Source organism: Chelonia mydas, chromosome 10 (assembly GCF_015237465.2).
Source record: "Chelonia mydas isolate rCheMyd1 chromosome 10, rCheMyd1.pri.v2, whole genome shotgun sequence".
NCBI lineage: Eukaryota > Metazoa > Chordata > Testudines > Cheloniidae > Chelonia > Chelonia mydas.
In genome coordinates, this window is record NC_051250.2 from 17,765,824 (window position 1) to 17,790,515 (window position 24,692).

Here is a 24,692-nt window from a genome sequence, read left to right on the forward strand (position 1 = left end):
AAGTTACACAGGCTTTTATACATCCTTTTTCCCAGCATACTTATCCAATAGAAAGCTGCCCCAAGTATCCATATAGCCAGCCAATCCAGTTCCCAGCTAGTTCCCTGGTTCTCTGTATCATTTCTTAAATCATACATAAAGCTGCTTTATTCAGCATTGTTCTTCCATATCTGCCCTGTTTGGCCTTGCTTAGTTTCAGGCAGTCTGACTCCGCAACATATTGTTGCAGATTCTCAGCATAACTGCTGTGTGTGCCTCCAGGCGGGGGGGCCAAGGACACTTGGGCCTAGTACGCAGAGCTGCTGTGAGTGCCTCCAGGTGGGAGGGGGGGCCAACGACACCTGGGACTAGTGCGAGGGGGCTTCATCGACACTCGTGGTCTTCCATCCCCTCGAGTTACCTAGTGGCCATGCCCCAGTGTCCCCAACACCTCTACCCCAGCTCCTGGACTGCACAGCTTTATTTCCACCATACTCCCAGGACTTGCCCTGGAAACCCTCCCTAACAGTAAGTGTGTGTGGGCTCATAACACAGAGGGGCTTTGTAGCAAAAGAAATGCAGCCAGAGGCTACTACGATACAGGTGTGTCTTACTGAAGCTCCTTCCTCAGTAACTTTTGTGTAACGCACACACCTGGGTGTGGTGTTCTGTCCTATCGACTGGCACCAAGACCACTTAAAGAGATAGATAAAATGAGTTTGCTTTACAGCCTTAGCTAACAGGGAGTTGGCTTTTAGCTCATGTGGTAGAGACTCATGCACAAAGAGCTCAAGAGTTTCCCCGATTCGATACCGGGGTCTGTCAGCGTTACATTCGCATCCCTCTTAACTTTTCCCAGTGCAGGATTTCCCTCTAATAAGACCTTTTTGCCCAGCACGCCTTTCTGAGCTTGGCCCTTTAAATTTGTTAGAGCCAACCAGCTGCAGCCCCACAGTGGCCATTTTGCAAATGGCTGTTGATTGCTGTAGCGTCATCTCTTCTAGCTGGTCAGTGCTCTGGGTTCCTGTTGTGTTGTTCCTCCAGTTCTTTCTTGTTCCTGAGAAGAATGGAACTTCATTACAGATGCATCAGATCTCTCACAGATTCCTTGTGGGGCTTTGATGATGGGGGGAATAATGGCCTATCCCCATCCCTGCTACTGGCCTTTCCCCTTCTGAGCTGGGGAAGCTCTTGTATTTCTGTACTCTAACCTCCCAGCCACTTTTAACTGTTTAGTGTTGTATGTGCCAGGGTCACATTAATACCATTGACTTTCTAGGCCCATTTATTCCACCAAAATTAATGCAACAGATCCTGGGAGTGGGCTAACCTGTGTGTAGCTCTTGGGGTGAGGTCTGGCTCTCTGCATGTTTTGCCGAGTGCTTAATTTGTGCCAGGGCTTGACAGGGCTGAGCCCCGGCACCTCTAGGCTTTGCACCTGTGGGCTTGCTGCATCTGTTATGAAAGTAAAAAAACCTACTTGAGCCCCAGCGCCCCTTGCATTACAAATTGAGCGTGGGTTTCACCCCAGGGTTTGTTTAAAGTTGGGTGCTTTATGTCTGTGGGATCATGGTTAAAACCTTTGGAGAAGAATCTTACAATAGTTCAGTTTTGTTATTAACACTGAATGACTTATTTGGTGAGGCATTGCTCCCTAGTTGTTAACTCACCCGGTTATTTATTGTAAGATGCTCAGTCAAATTGCATTAGACTGTTCACACTTTTGACTTATAGTATTTCACATTTTCTCCTGCAAGTTGCTGAGTGCCCCTTACAGGGAGTGCAGTGACGTCAACGCCTGTTGACTCCAGTTAGGAGCTGAAGATGTGCAGTACCTTTCAGGACTGGGCCCTTACTGATGCAGTCAGATTTCATGAGCCATTACTGTGAGTGAGGTTTCCCAGATGGGAGAAAGTTTCTTATATAAACTAAATGCTATCTGCTCCACTGGAATGAGTGAAATTCATATGGCTGTTTAGAGGTCCTTTATTTATGTATATTTAAGATGTTATAATTTTGATATTTAAGCAGATATTAATGGTGTGTACTCTAGTGTAGTATGTTTGATGTTAAGAGAAACCATCAAAGGTTTGTGATCCTACAGATTATTATATAGTTAAGGGCCACAGTTTCTAAAAGTGGTGAAAGTGTCCCATTGGGGAACAAAAATGGGCACAAAGCATAGGCTCGCACTCAAGGGGTTTCCAAAGGGGTGTGTTAAAAGCACCCCAGACTGCCTGCACCTGGGGTACAGCTGGACTGTAGGGATGGAGCTGGTTACTCCCCAGGGATTTTCATGAGTGCAGGCTGTCTCTGAGACAGTTGAGCAGAACTCGGACCCCACGCCCTTGCCCCCGCAAGCAGCCACACCAGACCAAGGGGCAATAGAAAGTCATAACTTTACACTGTTTTTTAAAACACATCTGGGAAAAGTTGGGGCTCCATCTGCATGGCAAGGTAGAAGGAACACCACTCCCCCTGGTGGGTCATCGGCAGCAGGAATCAGACCTAAGGCCTCTGTGGTCACTGTCATAGGCTGTAGAGTCTCGTCAACCTGTATATGTGACCCAGCTACTGCTAGACAGGGACAGAGCACGGCACTAGGTGGGTGTGGGTTACATAAAAGTCCAAATTACACGCGGTCCAAACCACCAGACAGACAGACACACAGATGAGGGCTCCCTAGAAAACACTTCCGCCACTGGGGGCTGTCCAGATGGTTTGGACCCAGCAGAATGAGTGTTTCCATATGTCCTGAGCAAGGGAGCACATGACAGAGGCATCAATGAGGACACATAGCATAGCTTCCTCCCCAAACATCCCAAAGGAAATTCATTTACCGCCCCAGCTGCCCCCAGCCTTCCCCTTCCCCATGTGCAGCCCCAAAGCCCCAAAGGTCCATGGGAGGAAGGAGGGCAGGGGGGAAAGTGCTGGGCATTGTGTGGGGGAGTGATGCGGTATCTATGCACTGGGACCAGGGCTGTACCACTGCCAAAGATGGCACCTAGAGGGGAACACATGGAGGAAACAGTTAGCTTAGCAACCGTGAAGAACCGTGAGCGGGGAAATAAGAACAGGGAGGGGGAGACAAACACAGCACCCATTTTTTGTAGAAAAAAGTTCCCTATAGGCTTGAACAGTGCCACCTAGAGATGCTGGTGCCCGCCCCAGTGTGCCCTGGGGCACTATGCCCAGAGGCGGGTAGGCAGCTGCCAACTCCTGGCTCATTGCTCTGATAGGCCTTTACATGAGAGGGTGTTGCTGGGGGTGCAGGGCACAGCCACTCCCACTGTGGCTCCTTGTGCAGGACAGGCCATAGGAGGCAGGCAATGGGAGAAACCGGTCATGCGAGGAGGAGCCTGTTTACCCGCCAGTCCCCTGGCAATATACAGTGACCCCAGGAGCCGGGCAAGGCAGTACTATGAAGGGCCCCAGTTCCTGAGATGTGTGAGCAGGCACCTTCGAGGGCCAGTGCATGGATAGTATGAAGCCGTGGATAGGGTCCCAAAGGGGTAGCAACAGTGAGATGCTTGCTAATCTGGGGCTGCCTGGGGCTGAGTCCTGTACCTTTGAGGGTGAACTGCAATGTTTAAAATGTTACACTGGCTTCAAGGGCCCCCTAGCTTCCCCTGGGACCCAGGGAAGCTAGTGTAACCCCAAATGATTTTCATGCCCTCAGGATGCCCGACAGATCCCCTGATGGTACTGGTCTTGTTTTGAATCCTGCATGACGGTATTTGAATGTGAACAGTGGAAACTCCCCTAAATTCTCTCCAGTGTGGTCTAGTGGGGTGGGCTCTGGACTAAGGCTCAAGAAACTTATGTTCTATTCCTGGCCCTGCCACTGCCATGCTGCTGGGTGACCTTAGGCAAGTCAGTCATCTCTGTGCCTCAGTTTCCCCACTTGTGAAATAGGGATAATGTCTTTGTAAAATGCTTGGAAATCTACAGGTAAAAGATGGTATCCACATTTAAGTGGTGGTGTTATCTAGTTCATCCTGGATTGGTCCACCATCCAGAATGGGTGTGTCAATGTCTCACGCCCCCTGAGGGTGCCCTTCTTTTTTTGTCTTTTCTTGGCTTTCCCAGTCCCACTGCTATGTTCAGAATCATCCCCATGTCTCTGCTCCTGCCTAGCACCTCCTGCCCTTGATTTTTGAGCCATGCCGATGGGTGTTGTTCTTGAACTGGGGTTTTACATGGGTTTGTCAGCATCTGAGGCTGGTTCCCTATTATGTAATAACCGAAGTTGCTACCCCTCTTAATGCTCCTGTGACTCCGCTGTACAAGTGAGTTTATTTGTAATTGACTAATGCATAAAGACATTTCTAGCCCATAGGAACAAGCAGGGCTACAGTAAAAGCACGACTGGCCTATACCAGTTGTGCATTTGAAGCCAGTTAGCAGTGCTTGTATAAGCACAAAGCATGGGGCTTGATGGCCAGTGCTACACTATTGTTTGGTCTCTCAAAGTGAGACTTGCTAACTGTGCCAGCAGACAAGCTCTGTGAGCAGAGCGACTGGAGAGTGGTGCCCAAGCTGGACAGAGTGAAGACTTTCCACCAGACGGCACTCCCCTCTTGGCAAATAGACTTCCCTTCTCACAACTGCTGTGTGAGAAGAAAACCATGCAGCGCACAGGGCTGAGGGGTGGTGCTGACTTTTGGAGAGATCCTGTGATGATAATACACTGACACTTCTTTAAAGGAGCACGGGGTGGTGGGGAGGAGATAACTGGTGTCTGGATTTGCCTGTGGTTGGCCTCTCTCTCTGGGGAGCCTGACTCTGGCACGTATGATGACTGTCCTGTCTGGCGTAACTGGTCAAGGATTTTACATTTCACTGCCTCATTCACAAGCTCCGGTGATCTCCCAAAGCCACATGGTCATGTTCCCAGTGTTAGTGCCATCACTGTGGTTATTTGCCTCTTAGTGATAACACCAACGAGCCACTTATCCTCCTGGGCTCACGTGAACGTTCATGCAGCCCAATCCTCCCAGGACTGAGCAGAGTGGGGCATGCTCAGAGCATATCATGAGAGAGCAAGAGCTCAGCTGCTTTTGTGGCACAATCAACCACAGGCCCCAGACTGTGCAGTGACCCCTCCGTGGGGAAGAAAAGGGGGGGTGCATGGCGAGGAATGAGACTAAAGGAACATGCATCATGCTCCTTTCCCAGTGCTCACAGAAATATTGGGAAACTTGAATACTAGATTCAGGCTCTTAATATTTCTGTGTTCAGCTGCTCGCCCTCCCTCCCAAGGCCATTTTGCTTGTGTGTCATCAGACGTGGAGACATAGGTGGCCAGGAGTCAGTGTGGAAGCACAGGGCCTTCATACAGGCCCTATAGACTATATAGACTTCATGGCATCCTTGAGATCTGAGGGCATAATGGAAGAATTTGCAGGACACCCGAGGAGCATGACTTCCTGGCATTTCTCTCTTCCCCTCCTCCCTCAGACTCCCTCCCAGGGGTTTTCCCATGGGGAGAGAGTGATCTGGCCCAGAATTATGATGATAATTGTTAGTAATGATAGCAGAGCTGGGATGATCTTATGATGCATTACAAACTGCTAACAGCTTGTTCCCTGCCGCGTGTGTTCTGTCTGACTTTGTGTGCTTTATTTTGATGAAGTCTCATCTTTTCAGTCTACTGCTGCAGCCTATTAGCCTGGCACAAAGCTCCAGCTCAAATTTAATGGCTAGTCTAATGGTACAAAGCAAAGTTAAAAGACACAGCTATTCTAATGAGCAGCACTTTCCTAGTTGCTTCCAATTCTGTAACAGAGTGTCCTCCAAGGCAGATGAGAAGCAGCTTATTGCTGTTACAATCTGCTGCTCTGCCATCCCTGCTACAGCCAAGATGGAAGTTAACAGAAGGTTGCAGTGTTGGTGAAACCAGTGAAAACTCACATCTCAAAGTTTGTGTGATAAGAGTGATTTTTTTCTCTACTCGCCTTGAATTTATTTTTCAAAGTGGAAGGCAGTTTTTGTCGTGGTTAAGGTGACAATACTCCTTGAAGAGTTGTTTGACTTGCATAAATAGTGAGATAAATTCACAAATGTGCGTGCATTGAATTTTTATGTGTGCTGGTGAAAATGACGACCCTCTGCCCTGGAGTAAATATTGTACTTGTGGATACTTGGGAAGGAGGAGCGTGTGTTTGTGTGGGGAGCCAGTCCCTGGTGACTGGGACTCTCCTTAGACCAATCCTCCCTGAAGAATAGCCTGGGGTCAGTTCAGGCTGAGGAAGGAGTATATCTGGTGATTAGAACAGAGGGAATCTTGGCTTTTACTCCAAACTCTGCCACTGATTCATTCTCTAATCTGTGTGAAATCACAAATTCTTGACCACCGGCAATACAAAATAACAGCACTGTCACGAGAACCCTGCCCCTAGATTCAAACCGTTCTTTTCCATTCTGGCTGGCCACTAATCCCTCCTGACCCTGAGAGAGCTCTGACATCAGAGGGCACAATACTGTGAGGGACCATGTGCCCTCCATTCCCACCGATTTCATGAATGTGACACACTTTGACATGTGACCATGATTCCTCAGACTCCAGACTCCACAGGGAGTGAAGGTCATAAAGCACCTCAGAGGATTGGGCCCCGAAACCACATCAACAAGAGAATAACTTATCTGTCATTAGCAGCATTGTCAACTGAAAGGAAACTGTCATTGCCAGAAATGGTTGTGATGAAAACCAAATGCATCCCAGACACACAGGTTCGGAATAGGCATGGGTGCTCTGTGGATTCATGCTGCCCCAGGCAACAGGTTCCAGTGAAACCTCCCATCCATGTCAGGGCTGCTTTTCACTCTTGTTCCCCTGTTTCTCAGCAGGGAGGCTAATGCACAGCTGCATGGGGCTGTGAGCACAGACTAGCCCAAAGGATATGAGTGTTTGTCATCCCTGGGTCCTCTTGCACAAGAATATCTTGTGATTTCAGCACAGCAGTAGAGTAGTGGTTTCTATGCACATAGGAGCAATGAGGGATCAGTCAGCTGAGAATCATGGTCATGGGTGCATGGGGGTAACACATGGTAGCTGGGGAGCATCATATTCCTGTGTGGATGGGCGTAACCTGGAATTTCAACGCATAAGACTGAACCAGACTCTTTAACCCATCAGATGTAGCAACTTTCAGATGTAGCAATCTTGCTTTTTTCCTTCTTCCTTTCCCTCACCTACATTAAACTTCCACTGGTGCTCTCAGCTACATATGGCATTCAAAGACACCGGCTCTCGTCCTTTAACCAGCTCTGCCCTTAAAACCGTTCCTGGCATAGTAACGTCCATTGGCGTGGTGATTTGTTTGATATTTCCATATCAGCAAAAGCCCTAGTACAGATGCAGTTATTCTGAAACCTGTTTTGCCAGTATAGCTTATTTTGTCCAGACCAGGGACAAACCAGTTTAAGCTGCATCTACACTAGAAGATTTTGCCAATATAGCCATACTGGTATAACTATACTGGCAAACCCTTTCTAGCAGGGTGTGTGCAGGAATTTAAATTTGACCGCTGTTGGAGGGGCAAGTACTGTGCCCCCACAGCAGCCCTGGGGTTGGAGGAGTTCACTCTCCTTGCCCCGCTGTTTACTGGGGGGCCCTTGTCCCTGCTTGCCCCTTCTTGTGCATGCCCCTGCTTTCTGGCGTAGACTAGGCCTTAGATATACTTGAATTACTTCAAGACAGGTGAAGAGAATCATTTTCATATCTGTATACGAGGAATGTGTGTTGCTATCAAGAGAGGTGGGGGCATGTTAGTCTGTACACAAGGGTCACTGGTGAACATAGTGTTCAGCCAAAGAGCATCACTTCCCCGCAAAACACGGGGCAACCTTTGAGCCTGACTCTACTGTTACTTGTACCCATGAAAATCAGGAGCAGCTCCCTTGAGGCCAGTGGCGTTAGTGTAAAGCCGGTGTGAGAGGAGACTTGGACTCTTATTTGTCTGACAGAGTTAGTGTAAAGCCGGTGTGAGAGGAGACTCGGACTCTTATTTGTCTGACAGATCTGCTTTTCATAGCTTTCCTATTTTTTAAAATGTTCTAGTAACGCTGAAGTTGGGCAACAAGCCAGAAAAAGCAGGAAGTTGAGACTAAACTCAATCTCGTTAAACAATGCATACTCCTAAAGTAGATGCATTTAAACTGGTTTAACCTTCACTTAAATTGCTTCAATTTTCATCAGCAAATTGCTGGACTAAGATCAATTAGTTGAAGCAATAGTTAAACTGGTTTAACTGCATCTACATTTGCACCGCAGTAGATTAATTTTAAATTGAGCTAGTTAAACCAGTTTACCTTTTCTAGTTTAGACAAGGCTTTAGTCTTAACTTTAAATTTCCTGGTTTTCCTTTGGCTTGTCAAAATGTTACATATTATGTCTTCATTTCCTATTCCAGATGGTCAACCAATCTTCAGTTAGACACAAGTATGTGTGACTGCAAATCGAGTATTAGTAATAACCATGATCTGAACCAACCATTGCATTTCTATATTTCTCATAAAAAGTTTCCATGAGCTGTGAAGTAAATACCTCCATTTGCAATTCCTGTTAATCCCCTTTCTCTCTGACAGCTGTGTATTTGCATCCCAGGGTTTTTTTCCTTCTCCTGCTGCAGCATTTAACTTTGTTCCGGATATCAGCACCTTAAGCTTTAAAAGGGCCACACTGATCATATTTCACAGTGCCCAGGCTTTTGAAGATGGTTTCCAAGTTTTATTAATGTAGATATTGTCTGTTTCTGTTCCGTTTATACAGTTTATTGCTTAGGACAGCTGGAAACAGGTGGGTAGGGCTTCCTGCACTATAACATAACAATAGGTAACAATTAAATATCCCACATTCAGCTCTGTAGGAGGAGCTGAGCCTTTTTTACCCAAGAGTTTCCATACAAAGTTTCCTAGAAGGTTTATTTAAAGTGAAACAATAAGTGCTGGCTTGGAGGTGAGCCAGCTGCTGTTTGCACTTTTCATCTGTGCAGGATGGTGGGGTTTGTAAGACACCTTTGGACAAGGGATGAGAGTATGAATTTCTCATCAAGCCTGTGCTTTTAAACCAAGGAAATACTGGATTGGGTTATTCATGATGTATAAAATAAATCCAGGTCCAGATAGGGGCAAGTGTGAGCCTTTGCAAATAAGCATTATAAGGCCAGTGAAATCTGGAGCATCACAGAGATAGCTAGTGAACAAACAAACTATGGTGGGTGGCAAGAATATACCATTTATTAAACAGGAGAATGGGTTAAAAGAAAAATGGCAGTAACCTCTCCACTCCCAAACTCCTGTGAGCGATACTGTCCACGCAACACACTGACCCGCCTCAACCCTGGCCACAGAGTGTTCCGTAGAGATGGTCTCCTGCAAACCTGCTCTTCTTGTAAACCAAGTCCTCTTACCTGATACAGTGATAGAGACGGATTGAGCTATTAAAATAGAAAGGCTTCAAATCTGAACCAATAACAGGTTCTGTTTGTTCGCGTTGTCAGGAATAGTGTCTGTGTTTTGTGAGTGTGTCTCAGTAGAATCTCACAGACTACAGGGGGACTAGGTCCAAGGAGCTGCAGGTAACGCTAGTGCCACCACTAGAGACAGACTGCCACGCTGAGTGGGTCCAGGTTACATCACTGTAATTCTGTTTTAGTTAAGTGCATGTAAAACAGACCCCAGTGTGAGTTTGAGTACCGAAGGCCAGGTGAAGTGATTATTTTCTTCTCCACTAGCATAGAACGTAAGTAGGATCCCTGGATAAATTATAGGTCTGCTAATGTATGATATCATGTTGTATAAAGTCATGAGTTAAAAACAAACCCCCAAGGCATAACTGCAGAATGACATAATCAAATGATGCCATTAAAATAGATAGGCAAAGTGGCTGAAATAAAGGGATGGAGATTTTCACTTAAAACACTATGACCACTCTAATTTTGATACTATCTACCATCAGGCATTGTTAAGTTGCCTGCAGGAGCAGATGGAGTGGTCCTTAGATTGGTCTGGTCCTGGGTGAGGTCACAGATGGTAGTGCTGGGCAGTGGGTCATTCTCCCAGAAGTCTCTTACATATCTGGCATAGTCAGAGTTCCATTTGGTCACTCTCACGGGTTCAATGTGCACAAAATGCCACTAGAGGGAACTGTGAGATGTTTTGGGCTCCAGTATGCTGATGCATCAGACCCCGATTCTACAGCTCCGTTCCTTTCCGGCATCTGACTGCGATGGATCTGGGTGAGAATGAACTGGCTGAATGAGACAGACCAGGAGGTAAAGGGAAGCATGTAGAGGAATGCACTGGGGCAGTGTCTATACCATCTGTTGAGGGTGCATGAATGTGTTTTGCAAAAATCGTCCATTGCTTTGGGGCCCTATTGGATTCATTGCTGCTCCTGGATTCTCTGCCATAGGGGGTGGTCCATAATTCCTTTTATTTATGATTGGCTTGTAGGCAGCATCCTTTCCCCTCAATCTAGATACTGCAGTGACAACCAGCACCTTGTTCAGTTCTCGGCTGGGCTGCTGCAATTTTCTCCACCACTGTAAAGTCTACCAAAACGTTCCCACTAGTGCAGAAGGTTTGTGGACCAGCTTCTCATGGAAAGTCAGCCCAGACGCTGTTTGCAAACCTCTTAGTGAGCCTTTGCCCAGGTTTCAGGCCTCTAGCAAAACCTTAAGCCAGATGAAATGTGCTGTATTTGAGGGTGCAAGTTTTGTACAACGGTTTTATTACCCCTTGAAAGAACAAAGGCTCTTGAAGTCTGGGCCTGCAGCTGGCCAGTTACTCAACAGCCTGGCAGTGAAGTGGGATCATCCAAAACAGCACCAAAAAGGCTCAGTCTCAGACAAGGGAACTATCCAAATAATGGTACATTAGCTTTTCTAGGTCTGTATTAGTTTTGCTATCTGTTGGGCATGGTGCAAGAATGGGAGCTGTTTGAAGGGAGGGGGCCTAGGCAATAAGCAGCACGGATTATTATTACTACATGTTTGTAAAGAGCTGTGTCAATTTACCATGCGATTAGTGTTAATAATTAATGTAAATTACAGTGGTGCCCAAAATGTTATCCCTGGGGGAGGGAGGTCAGAGGCTGGAGTATAAGGAGGGAGGGTTTTGACAGCTAAGATGTGATTGGACCACATGGCTCAACTGTCAAGGTTTCAGGTGAGTCATTGCAGGCTACTAGGCCCTGGGTGTGTGCTGGTAAGAGGTGCTGACCAGGTAGGGTTTCCCAAAAAGCAGGGCCTTATCAGGCCACAGACTTGGCACAGAGTCCTGACTTAGGAGGCGTACATGTTTGTTTGCTCCTCTGCATGTTGCATTTTTATTCTAAAAGTGTCACAGAGAAAGCAGAATTTGGTTTCATGCAGTATATTTGTAGGTAGCCTTTTGCCCTGTCATCTGATCAGCTGTATGCATACAACTCCCACTGAGAAAGGAATATCATTATACAAATAATGGGGTAAAAAAAGGTCTGATATGTGTTGAGGTGGGTAGTCTGCTTCACAAGTTTTCTGGACTTGTGTTTTATATTTTTGAGGGTGGCCACAAGATTTAACATGCGAAACAGGTGCTTATCAAACAGTATACAAGAATATCCCTCTGCTCTCCTAGATATTTGTTTTGTATATGCTGCTTTGTAGAGAAATGCAGGAAAACGTAAAACAAGGAGGGGGGAAAATCCCATAGATGCTTTTTCATTTCCAGTTTGGTTTCAAGACCTGCCAATAGTGGTGAAACTGCCCGTATTTTGAGATCAGGACTGTGACATCAAAGTTACCATAACTGCCAGGCCACATGCTCTTGACTATACTGCACTGGCATATTACTATTTTTGTTTTTTTGTTATAATGCTATAAAAATTGTTTGTGGGTGTGTTCCTAGGCTTTAAAAAACGCATAGTTTAGGTCTACAGTATCCCAGTCAGGGAACATAAACTTCTCCTTGTGAAATAGGATTTTTTCACTTAACTAAGATTTTATTTTATATAGAGGTGCATAGGAGGTGTTCTTGATGTTCTTTTCTTTGGTACTTATGTGTTTTGAGTCCTTTCCCCACTGACTTCTAAAACTGAGACTTCTGATTGAAAATTCAGTAAACACTCTGTCTACTCACCTACATCTTTTAAACACCTGCATCTTTCCTCTCTGCCAGTGCAGCCAAAGACCTCAGATCAACACTCTACTGCAGCTAAATCACAATAATACAAGAGCTTTGCCCTTTGGAATTAAACCACAAAGCAGAGCCATAAATAGAAGCTCCTTATACTTCAGCAAGCCGTCTGAAAATTCAGTAAACAAACAGAAGACGGCTCGGAATACACCAGGGGACAATGGTTCTGTCTAAACTGGTATCTGTGAATGACTTAGCACATTTCTAGCAAGAAGCATGTTTAAACACTATCTGCTAAAAAGATGCTAACAATTTTTCAAATCCATGTATAGAAAAGGCCAAATGTCTAAAAAAAAAACAAACCAACCCCAAAGTTAGAGAACATATAGCCCTGTAATCAGAAGAAACCCTCCGTAACAGGGAAACTACTCTGTGCACAAAAAGCATTGTTGTTCTGCATAGGGAAAAATCCAGACCGACTCATTTCCTGAGTTTGTCAGTTACTATGTGGCAGAGTTTTACTACAGTCTTGAAACTGCACCTTCTGATCTTCACAGACCTAAAACTTTAATGGCTCCAGAAGCTCACCTGACTCCCGCACTCCAAGCAAGCTGTGGTGGAGGTGTTATTATTTACTATTTGTGTTACTGTAAGGTCTATGATCCCTAGTCATAGACCAGGTCTTCTCACCAATTTTCTCTGAGCAGGTGAAAATGCCTCTCAGTCTCAAGTCACCAAAAACATAACAGCAGTCAACACCTAAAAGAACCAGGAATTCAGTTTTAGAACAGGTTTCAGAGTAACAGCCGTGTTAGTCTGTATTCGCAAAAAGAAAAGGAGTACTTGTGGCACCTTAGAGACTAACCAATTTATTTGAGCATGAGCTTTCATGAGCTACAACTCAGTTTTACAGCAGGCAAGTCCCAGCCTTCCTCAGAGTTTCACTCAGCTTGCTCGCTTATTCAAATGTTAGGCTCAGCTACCTATGGGCAAATTTACTAATGTCTGTAAGGAACTTTATATTGATGACAAAATATATTTTCAGAGCTGGCAGGAGAAAAAGTGCAGGTGAAGGAGAAAATCAGCCAGTACTTGGGGTTAAAAGGTTTAAAAAAAATAAAATAATAATAAAAAAAAAATCTGTGGACCAAATAACAAGTTCTATGGGAAAGTTGTTAATCCTTAGCAATCAATCAACGGCTATGTCATTAATATGAGCAGTCATATATAATTCAGGAGTCTGGAGACATGGGCTATGTATACACTACTGTAGCTGTTGGAATAGCCCGCTTGTGTCGGTGCAGCCTACACTAACAGAAGTTTTTCTGTCTGTGTAGGAATACCACCTCCCCGAATAATGTCAGCTACATCAACAGAAGCATTCTTTCATTGACACAGCTGCATCTACACTGAGGTTATGTTGGCATAGCTATCAGTCGAAGGTGTGGTTTTTGCACACCTGGACTGACGTAGCTATGCCCAGGTAACTTTTAAGTGTAGACCAAGCATTTGTGAGCTTTATACCTCTCAAATACATATCTCAGATAAACTGCACGTAGAGTTGCTGGAAGCACCAGATGTTCAGTTGCTAACGCAAGCTCAGAAATCCAGCTACCAGGGGGTGTTTACCCATCACTGAAGGATGTCAAAAGTGTGACACAAAGAAATACAGCTCTGAAGAGATCAGCGATACCCACATGAGGGAGAAGATCAGACAAAGGAATCACAGAAGCATTTAAGCACTAATGACTTAAGTTTATTTTGTGAGAAATAACGTTACAGGTAAGATCTTCTTCCAGAGAACCAAGGGTATTGCTGTAGATCATGCCTGAGGACAGAAAGATCGAGAAAACAATTTTAAAAGGTTACTTATAATTGTGGGGTGTTTTTAGTGCAAACTGTGTATGTATGTGAACTGAACACTGTGGTTTTATTGGGATCAAATTGCATTATATATTATTTAGCCTGAGACTGTTACTTCATCTTTGCCAGACCACACATCCTCTTTATCTTATTGTTTGGGCACTGGCAGCTGGAGCTAGTGTAATTCCATATGCAGGAGTGTCATTCTCCCACCAAGTATGATTAGTGAGTCTCCTTTCCTTCTGTCTTGCTCTCCAGCCTTCCCCCCGACTACAATTTATCAGAGGGCTCTTGGCCAATACTTATTCTCCAGAAGGTCTTGGTTGTCCTTCATGTCCTGGCTAGTAGATCTTTCCAGAGGGTGACAGACAGTTGAAGCTGTTTGTCTGTCATCCCTTGAGGATTTCATAGAGGTGATGATATGTTTTTGAGTCTAAGTTCAATGGAGAGGCAGCCACACTGGTGGAGATGTGGATTGGCTTCCTCACCATTTTTCATTGAGTTTTCCAAATGCTATCAGGCCATTCATCACATGCATGTTTATTGCAATCATCCTGCCTTCAGGTCAGGTGGACATGCTTCCCAATCAAAAGTGTTTTGCAGCATAAATATGCAAGTGAACATATGTGTATATGCATCCCCCTCCAGAAGCAGCAATGACCCTCACATATTTGAATCATCTGCTCCTAAGGCTTCTGTCACGGAATGGGGCTCAGAGCAAGGATGGTTATTCATGGAGTGTGTGGTCGGCCTCTCTTAATTGCTGGGTTGTTTGGGAACTGCGCGTGGAGCTGCTGTCATGATGCTGTTCGGGGCCTACGTGCCCACTGGAGCACATCTGCTTGGTGGCTCCCCATATCTTTGACTGCTGTGTACCATTTGCATGAGCAACTTCGTTCTGCTGCTGGCATGTGGTCCAGCTTACTCAACTGTGATAGCAACTGCAATGTCCTGTCTCATATGTTTACAGTGGTTCTAACCAGTCCTGTTACGTCAGCAGCATGGCTAGTACTTCCCTGTGTGAGGTGCGTGTCTGTTTTCAGGGATGTTGACTCTATTCCTTGCAGTTCTGCAAATGGTAGTGCCTGTCCTCTGCACTTGTATTTGGGGACCCCATTCCCCAATTCTGCCACTACTGGAGAGTTGGCATGTAGGGCTGTTCAGAGGAAAATAAGGAGGAAGACAGAGAGAGCATTTGGGAATTCAAAGATTCACTTCAAGGCTCTATGCTACATGGGATAGAGGGCAGGATTAAATTATGGCCAAAGTGTGTAAACGTGGGTGGGTGACGTGTATGGTGCACAGCATCAAGGGCCAGCAGAATGTCTCCCTTGTCAGTGTGTGCAGCCCCATGTCATACTGACCGTGTGTCTCGGGGATTGTGACGTGGGACTGGCTACTCATTGTACCTAGTGGCACCTGGGATTTGCATGTGAGGTGCTGTGCTTATTTCAACCCTCCAACTTTCCCACATAGTTTTGTGAGGGGCTAAACAGTTGTCTTGCTTTTTTTGTTTGGATTGGCCTACTCAAATTGGAATGGCAGGGGTGTGCCTCAAGACATGTGCAGGCAGGCCCTCCGGGGTTTACCACTGCCATCCCAGAGTGAAGCCAGGTGAGGTGAATCAACCCCACTCTTCATGGTTCTCTCATTCCACACATCCCAGTCGTGAACTGCAAGTAGCTATGCAAGGTGCTCACCACCCTGTGACTGCTCCAAACTGCCTTCTTGTGCAACTTCTTGTATCAAGTTCGGAGCATATAGCTTTGCTGAATCAAAGGTGGAGTTAGCTCATAAGGTTCTTTCAGATGGCTATTGTTGAATTCTGTGCTGCGGACACAAGTGTCGTAGCAATTCATCATGTATGACTGCTTGCAGCCTTCAGGCCTGCAATAGGCAAGGAAGGGTTCATAATATAAATTATGAACTAGACAAATTAATAACTGCTCCCAAAGTCATCTCCTTTCTCTTCAGGATGTCAGTACGTGAGCAATTTGGGCACAGTAAAAACTGTGAGCAAGTCTTGTGTCACCCAGACTGAGAATTTAATAGAAAAATTTAATAGAACTTTAATATTAAAGTCACAAAGAGACATTATCAGGAGCAGTTATTAATATTGTAATAAATCTGGAGGTACCTAGGAACAACAGTTGTCACTGTGCTGCACATCAATCACTCAAACCTTCACAGTGGTAGTAGGGATAGAACTCGGTGCCTTCCCTTGCAAAAGCACAGGTCTCTAACTTCTGAAGTTAAGGAGAATCACTGTTAGCTATTAGCACAGTAGAGCCTGTGATGAACAGTCGAAGACTTCTGAGGTGAGAGGATGATGCAGTAGTGACAGTGCACACATGCCTACTTCATGACACACTATTTATATAGATTTGCCAAGTTTTAATTTATTTTGAATGTTTGTATTTTTGTTAACTAAATTTTTCTTAGTGTGATGTGCAATATGAAAACACTACTAAAATATTATTTCCACAGTCTGTAAAAATCTAAGCTGGCCTGGTTCTGATTTTCACCCAGATCTGCAGATCAAACGCCATTATTTTTCTGTAAGAACGGCTGTCAATTCAATAGAACTGTGCTGATTTACACCAGCTGAGTATCTGGCCCTTTAAAGTAAGCATACTGCTGATTTTTTTTACAGCGCTCTTCTCTTACATCTTTGCTGGTTAGTGAGCCTGGCATGTTGGCTTCATGATAGTAAAGCGAGTTGATTAGCAAGGTTCTCACTGTATCTGGGTATGTGCTGGACAGATTATTTGAACAAATCTGTCTGAGCTTCCTCTCTTATCAACCTATGTCTTATTTTTTTAAAGAACATCTATCTAAAAAAAACCCAACTAAATTATAAAAAAATAGATTAAATGGCCGTAAAACTATTGTACTAAGAGTTCCCACTATGAATCTTTTGCTGTCTTGCTTTTGTTTAGGTCTTTGATCACTCTGTGTTTAAGAAATGGGAACAAAGCCAATGTTGAAAGTTTGAGAACTAGGAACTCCATCCTTTAAAGTTCTGAATGAAGAAGCCCCTGGACAAAAACTGTCAATGGGTTCTGATGACAACGCCTTCATTTCGGAGAGGAAAAGGGAAGCGATGGGGAGCAGCTGTTCCTTCTCTCCTCTCTCCCACCCCAATGCCCTAGTTCGGGTGGGTCCCAGGCAAAACCGCGGGAGCTTGTGGCTACACCCCCAGGCCTGATCCCGCTCTCCTCTGGCCAAAACCATTGGCATTTCCTCTGAGCTCACACAATAAATGACGCGGCCTCTTTTCCCCTCGGAAGAGGAAGCTTCGGAGCTGGTAACGGTTGGGGGAGAAGGGCTGGACTAAGGAAGCACAACAGCAGGGGCGAGGGGGCGGTGAGTGCGTGTCCCGGGACAGGAGGCCGAAGCAGGCGGGGGGAAGGCGGCTGGGTGGCGTCCTGGGACGGGAGGCAGGCGGGGGAAGGCGGCTGGCTGGCTGGGCGCACCCCAGGGGCTGGAGCGGGACTCGGAGAAGGAGGCGGCTGGCTGGGGCACCCCAGGGGCTGAAGCGGGACTCGGAGAAGGAGGCGGCTGGCTGGGGCACCCCAGGGGCTGGAGCGGGACTCGGAGAAGGAGGCGGCTGGCTGGGGCACCCCAGGGGCTGGAGCGGGACTCGGAGAAGGAGGCGGCTAGCTGTCCCGGCGCTGGAGCTGGGAGTGGTGGAAGAGCACTCGGTGGGAGGAGCTGGCAATCCGGGAGCCGCAGGGGTAGTGGGTCTAGGGCAGCCTGCAGGGGGGTGCCCGTGCCGACTCCCGGAGCTGGGGGAGGCTGGTGAGTGGGGTGGCGGGCGCCCCCTGCATGCGGAGGCCGGGGGGCGCTGCCGCAGCCAGTACCATGGGCTGAGCTCCCGCCGCACCATGACCGTCTACACCCTGAACCTGCGCGTCTTCTGGCCGCTGGTGACTTGCCTGGGCACGGCCCTCATCTGCCTCTACCAGGCCGTGCGAAGCCGGGCGGGCGCCCCAGACTCGGACAGCGCCCCGGACTCGGGCTCTGTCCCGGTGCTCAAGGGCTCAGCGCTGCTGCTGCTGGGCTTCCTGCTGCTCCGCTACTGCGCCTCCCGCAGCGGCGGCGGGGAGTGCGGCCAGCGGCCCCGAGCCGCCCGCGGCCCCGAGGCGCCGCCGAGCAGCGCCGCCCGCCGGAGCCTGCTGGAGAGCTTCTACGAGCAGCAGCTGCGCCTCTCCCCGCACGTGCTGGGCCACAGCAAGGCGCACGTGAGCCGCATCGTGGGCGAGCTGGTGCGGGCGGCCAAGGCGCAGGGGCTGCAGCCGGCCTCCCTGACCCCCACTCTGCGCGGGGACTTCGTGCAGATCGGCAGCGCCTACGAGCAGCACAAGGTCCGCAGCCCGGACTGCTTCGACATCCTGGTGCCGCTGCGGCTGCCGCCGCGCCTGGAGCTGGAGCCCCGCTGCCTGGGCGCCGAAGAGCCGGGGCTGGCCCCGGAGCTGCGCAGCGCCTTCACCTGCGCCCTGAAGGCCCCGCAAGGGGCCGCCTGGCCCCGGGGCTACCGGCCCTTCAGCGAGGGCTTCTGCGTGGAGCTGCAGGGCCGGCGCTACCTGTCCTCGGCCCTGGTGCTGCGCTGGTTCCAGGGCCACCTGCAGCGGTGCCTGGGCGCCGTGCTCTACCGGCTGCAGGAGCGCTGCCGCATCAGCCTGGCCGCCTGCCCGGGCCGCCAGCTCACCCTGCACATCCTGCCGCGCTCGGACTACGTCTGCTGCCACATCTCCATGGCCGTGCGCCTCATCCCCGCCATCCCGCTGGGGGACTCGGTCTATCTCATCGCCCTGCAGCCCGGCGCCAGGAAAGCCCAGCCCGGCGCTGCCTGCCCCCTGCCGGCCCTCTGGGGGCTGAACGTCTCCAAGCAGGAGCAGCGGCTGCTGAGCTGGCTCAAGGAACAGACCCCGGCCAACTCCTGCCACCTCAAGTGCCTGCAGATCCTCAAGGGGCTGCGGGACCTGCGCGGCCGGGGCTTGGAGCAGCCCTTCGGCGCCCAGTGGAGCCGCGTCCTCTCCTCCTACATCCTCAAGACGGCGCTCTTCTCCTTGTTGCTCCGGGGGCCCTGGCAAGCCTGGGAGGAGCAGTTCCTGGCGGAGCGGCTGCAGGATCTGGTGCTGTACCTCAGGGACTGCCTGCAGAAGCGGGTGCTGATGCATTTCTTCCTGGGCAACGCCAGCGTCCCCGAGGCGGTGCCGGTGCCGAAGCTGCTGAAGGAAGCTGCCCCCGTCAATCTGCTGGCTGCCTTTGACGCCCCTACTCTAGACTTGGCCGCCTTCCAGCTGCTGAACACCTGGAACCAGGCTCCTAAGATCATCCGACTGTACAGTAACCCAAGGTACTTGAGGAAGAGCCCCACGTTGTGTAAGCACATCACCGACACCGGTCAAGAGTCCCAAAGCAACTGAGCATCACCTAGGGGCGTTTGTCAGTGCCTTTGGGGCATGCACTGTGAGGCCAAAGGACCTGTCTGTGTTCCTAGTAAATTGCCTGAGGGTCCGCAGGGAGATTGAACTGCCTGACAGCATCCAGTGGGGTTCTATGTGTGTTTCCCTGATCGTGGTAACCTGGGAAATTCAAAATTTAAGACTAAGAAATACTGACGCTTTAAGATCTTAATAGCTTTGTAATGATGATGATTCCTGGAGAAATTATTAAACTTCCAGGAAAGTGCCTGAATTAGAAAGCACTACCATAACCACTTGTAAACCTAATTTGGTACCAGATTTATAGAGGGGTTCACACTGATGAATTTGGCGTGTCACCTTAAAGTTTAGTCACAAAAGTGACCCTGTCCATAGCTTTCTTTTAATGCAAAAGATAATCAGGATCAAAAGATCAATGGCATGGAAAAAGTCAGTGAGACAAGGTACTTTTTTGAGGTGGAGGAAAAGCCAAGGGTATTTCTTGATCCTTAAACACAGTTTGAAATATTTATTCAATGAGACACTCATAGGTAGTTGTCTGTGATTTTAATATACTGTGCTAAATGTAGAATAATATGCAAATTAATATAAAATTAAATTATGAGGAGTGAAATTAAAACCTATTTGACAAAAGTATGAAGAATCTAGTTGTACATTTGTGTTAAAATGAAGGTCGCTCTGAAAGATTAAAATATAATTATACAGCTCACAAATGAAAGAAGAACAATTGCACTTTATTTCCATAAAGGCCTTCATTTTATGGTAATTGGCTGCACTAAATATTTAGTTTGAACATAAGAGGCATTAATTTTTTTTTTATTAAAAATGGATGGATGTGTAAATCCTCTAAGCATTCTGTCTCGGTTGTTAGACCTGAACCATTTTTCTTCCTGAAAAGTTGCCGTACCTTAATAACTACCAAACTTGCCTCACACCTTATTTGCTATAGTGCGAAATTTAAAATAACTCCAAAAATGTAGAGGTGTAAACTAGCTGCTGCACCCCCGTGTTCTTCACTGATAGGTCAGTAAGGTCCTTTAGTGGATCAGCTAACCAAACACCTGAACTGTGGCAGCACTATGGTCTGCCTCAGACCAGGAGATACCGGAAGCGAGAGGTGGCAGTTCTAGTGCAGCAAATATTTTTTTGTAAAAATAATATTTCAGGGTGCCTTAAAGTTCCCAAGACTTGGGACAAATTCATAGTACAGTAAGAACCTATTAACTTTGATGGCGTCCCTTTAATGTAAACACTAGCCAGATAATTTCCATGTGTAGATAGATTATTGGAGAATACCTCATACAACTTCTCAATTGATCTGTAACGAGCACTTACTGTCTTTGAGTCGTATACGCTAATAGGTTAGTTTTGGATTTTAGCTGAGAAAATACATTTGACCTTATGGGCCATTGCTGCATTAAGCTATAGTATGTAGAGAAGGATCAGAAAGCTTCTATTTCATATGCTCTTTAAAAGTGTGTTTGTTTTTGATATAAATAGTTAAAAACTAGTGAACCAAATGCATCACAGGTTGTCTGCAAAATTACACATTCTAAGCAATCCAAACTTTAATGTAATACACAATACATTTTCCACAGCTTCTGAGACCACATTCTTGAAAATTAAAAGTATTAAGGCACCAAGCCTGTAATTGAATTTTTCATGTACATAAGGTTAAGAATGTGCCTGATTGTATGCAGGATTGGGTCCTATGTGGACAGTCTGCTGTGCTTAATTTTAATTTGGTAAATTAATCAGGAATAGCTGGGAATGTTTGGAATAATTTAAAACTGTTAAAATTTCAGAATATTGCTCCGTATATATTATGCTGGTGTTCTCTATCTGTAGTTGTACATGATAGAAAATAGCACACTTTTAAAAACAACCACAAAGCTTCATAAAACCTAGTTTACTAAACTGAAAATTTCTCCAGTTATAGATGCATGTTTCCTTGTATTTGGTTTTTAAACTGACTTTGCTGTCTTATTTTCAGGTAATTTAGCACCTAAGTGACATTTTCTCAAATTGGGTTATTTTTACATGGAGCGTTGGTTCTCTCTTTGGGCAAATACAAATGGCTTGTTTAAGTGTAGTGTTGACTACTGTGCTCACCATGTGGACATAAGTGAGCTACCTTGGTGCATTTTTAGAAGGCAAAAATGTTTACTGTTTTGCAGACTTGTATAGGGTTGCCAGCCCTCCAGGATTGTCCTGGAGTCTTCAGGATTTAGAGGTTATGTCCTGTGATGAAATCTCTAGGAATATGTCCAACCAAAATTGGCAGCCCTAGGTACACATACAAGGAGTGCTATTCTGCAGTCCTTGAGTCAACAGGAGTTTTGCCTGAGAAAGGATTAGTGAATCAGGCCCAAGGTATTGTGGTTACTTGGAGCACTTAATACACATTTAGTTCAACAGTTAATCCTGGCAACATGGTTACCTTAGTGAACTACCTGTTTGTTTACATCAGTGTGTAACACTTTTTTTTTTTTTTCTTCCAAGAGGGACTATGTACATTTTGGTGTGTGTTCCTTACTGGCTTATATAATACATGGAAACCTATTAGATTTAATAAAACTTTCTTATTGCTGTTAAGCGCTGATACTACAAAGGGAAAGTTACATCAAGAAATGCATAATAAGAATGGATTTTGGGGAGTATAAATAGTCTGAAAGTGAAACTTGAAAGTTGGGGGAAAGGACAAATGAGGAGGAGCAGAAACACTTGGTGAAAGAGCAGTGCAGGTAATCCAAAGGACACAGAGACAGATGGAGGAATCCTGCAGAAGGGTCATGAAGATTTGGATTGAGGTGGGGGGAAAAGTGATTTAACCATGTTAAACCATGCTTCCAAAATGTATATAAAACAAGGCTACAGTGGGGGGGCTCCATACCCATGTTCCCATCAGCTGCAAAACTCCCATTGATTTGGGCTTACTAAACTTCAAATCAAGCTGAACTTTAATGGGAACTTTTGGTACATAAGGTGTATGTGAGATTATGTTCTTGGTGACATGAGCAAACCACAGCCCTGATCCTGCAAATACTTATGCACCTGCTTTAACTTCAGTCACATGAGTAGGCCTATTGAAGTCAATGAGGCTATTTACATGAGTAAAATTAAATTTGCACTCAGATGATGCAGGATCAGAGACTGAAATTCTCTATTGAACAGCAATTCAGATCTGTACATTTCAGGTATTGGTTGGTATTTCCTGTATCTATAATGCCTATGTTCATAGATATTATGTTTAACTAAAGTGACTATTGAAAATTGGGTCTGTTAGACTATTAATGTCATTTTATGCCAAATGAAATGTGGTGGTGCGAATATTAATTTCTGGTGCTATCTTTAGGGTCTTATCCTGCAAACATGCACATGCAGAATTTGACCCATGTGAGTAACGTATTGACACTCCCTCCCCTCATGGGAGTGCTCACATGAGTAATGTTCCACGCATGTATTTGCAGGATTAGGGCCTTACTTGTTGTAGTGTAGACTGAGAATGATAGTTTGTGTATTTAAATTAAAAATGAAATACAGAAAGAAACGTGTTTCTAAGACACTGTGTATTTTAAATACATAACAGTTTTTTAAGGACTTAGTATAATCAAAACTGGTGTCACTTTTTTGGGAAAAGCTACATCTAGAACAGGATAAATTGAGATGTGCATATGAATTTTTTGAACTGCATATCTATTTTCTCCATGTATTAGAAATTATAGTGTTAATTGTTAAGTTAATAACACTTCTTAAATGAGACCTTGATTAAATGACTAAAGCATTCCTCTCTTTTTCACTTTTGGATCTTCTTGCAAAGCAATCCAAACTAAATGTCTGTTTGAAATGGACATTCATGGTACAATTATTTTTTGCTGGTTAATAATCAGACCAAAGATTTAACTAAGTGTTGTTCAGCTGCTATTGTTTTAAGAAAGTGTTTATATGCTTAAAATGTTAGCCTGTTTGAAACAAATGTTCATAAACTCTTCTTCTATTTTTAATATCCAAATACATGTGCACTTTTATTGCCTCTGCAAAAAGTTGGAGTTTTTGTTACTCATTTTTAATATTTCACTGTATATTAATAAACAGCTGTTTTGAAACCTCTGTGGCTAAGTGATTTCAACAGTGATTCTGTGGCAAAAGATAACTTCTCCATCAAGTAGAATTTACTCAAATAGCAGTGAACCTGATACTGTATTACCTAAGGGTGAAATCCTGGAGATTGCAGGAGGTTCCTCTGCACGTGGGAAGACCTGTCCTGATGGCACACTCCTTGGGACTATGAATAAGGATGCTGTGGAAGGACCAGCGGAGAAGTTGAAGCTTGGCCAATAGATCCACAAACTGGGTCCATTGCCAGAATTCCATGCTAGGGGATGCAGACTGGGCCACGAATGTTGCTGCAAGTTGTTGTCGCACTGGCTGTACTGTTTTCAGGTTAGGGAGGGGCCAGTTCTGTTTTCCTGATTGGGTCCCCACAAAAAGCCAGCTTGCTTGGGATTTGCACAGAGGCTTAGGACTTCACTCCTAGTGAACAGAACTTTGTGCAAGCTGTACAGGCATTACAGGTGTACACATGTCTGTTTCGGAGTTACAAACTGCATGGACCTTATTTTGTCATTGTTTCACGTGGACAACTTCCACTGAAGCTAGTGGGAGTTGTGGATGGGTGAATCGGAGGATATCCTCCCTCATTCATCTTACGTAGGATGCTAAAACCATATTGTTGTTGCTCATGCCAATGTACTCTATTAGAAAATGGGATCAACAAGATCTGAACCTTTAATATGTTAAAATACAAGTTAAACTTCAGATGAATTATCTTAAGTATTTTTCCCTTCCCTTCCCCACAAATAAAAGATTTTTGTAGGGAAAAAATCAAGTAGTCCAAGAACCCATTTTATAAAGCACTGAGGAATGTTCGGCCAAGTGGATTACTCGGTTGACTGAACTGACTGGAAGCTCACTAGCAGAGATGTTTTCTTGTGCCATTATTGCACATTCACTGATCAAAGTTTGGGGAGTATTTGGATTTGTTTTCTTTTTAATTAACGTTTTGAGGTGATTACGTTGGTCAGTGCGTAAAGCTTATCTCTGCCCTGCAGTACTCCAACCACTTCCTGTTCCAGTCCTGCGTTTCTCTTGAGCAGAAAACATTAATAGAGCATGCAATTTTCCTTTCATAATACATTTTCATTAATGAAAAAATTAGATGGACTAATGACACTCAGGCTTGGTACTAAAGAAAAATCTGTTTGTGTCCAACCCATAGAA

The 24,692-nt window shown here is 45.7% G+C and overlaps 2 protein-coding genes across 4 annotated transcripts in view; both read left to right on the top strand.

The window, feature by feature from the left end:
* Window positions 1-339: 339 nt before the first annotated feature.
* ITPRIPL2 (ITPRIP like 2) lies at window positions 340-23,518 on the top strand. Of its 2 annotated transcripts, XM_043524531.1 has the most exons (3): window positions 340-986; window positions 1,737-1,865; window positions 16,902-23,518. In XM_043524531.1, the coding sequence occupies exon 3, from the start codon at window positions 17,850-17,852 to the stop codon at window positions 19,392-19,394; it is 1,545 nt and encodes a 514-aa protein (XP_043380466.1). In that variant the 5' UTR covers window positions 340-986; window positions 1,737-1,865; window positions 16,902-17,849; the 3' UTR covers window positions 19,395-23,518. The 2 variants fall into 2 exon arrangements, with proteins under 2 accessions (XP_043380466.1, XP_037766917.1); XM_037910989.2 differs by having other exon boundaries at window positions 340-1,865.
* The window catches only part of SYT17 (synaptotagmin 17), a 111,745-nt gene continuing 97,212 nt past the window's right edge, over window positions 10,160-24,692 (top strand). The window contains exon 1 of one of the 2 annotated variants that reach the window (XM_037910985.2): window positions 10,160-10,256. In XM_037910985.2, coding sequence (XP_037766913.1) covers window positions 10,227-10,256 — 30 coding nt within the window. In that variant the 5' untranslated portion in view covers window positions 10,160-10,226. The remainder of the gene's footprint in view (window positions 10,257-24,692) is intronic. The other variant, XM_043524534.1, reaches the window with a different exon arrangement.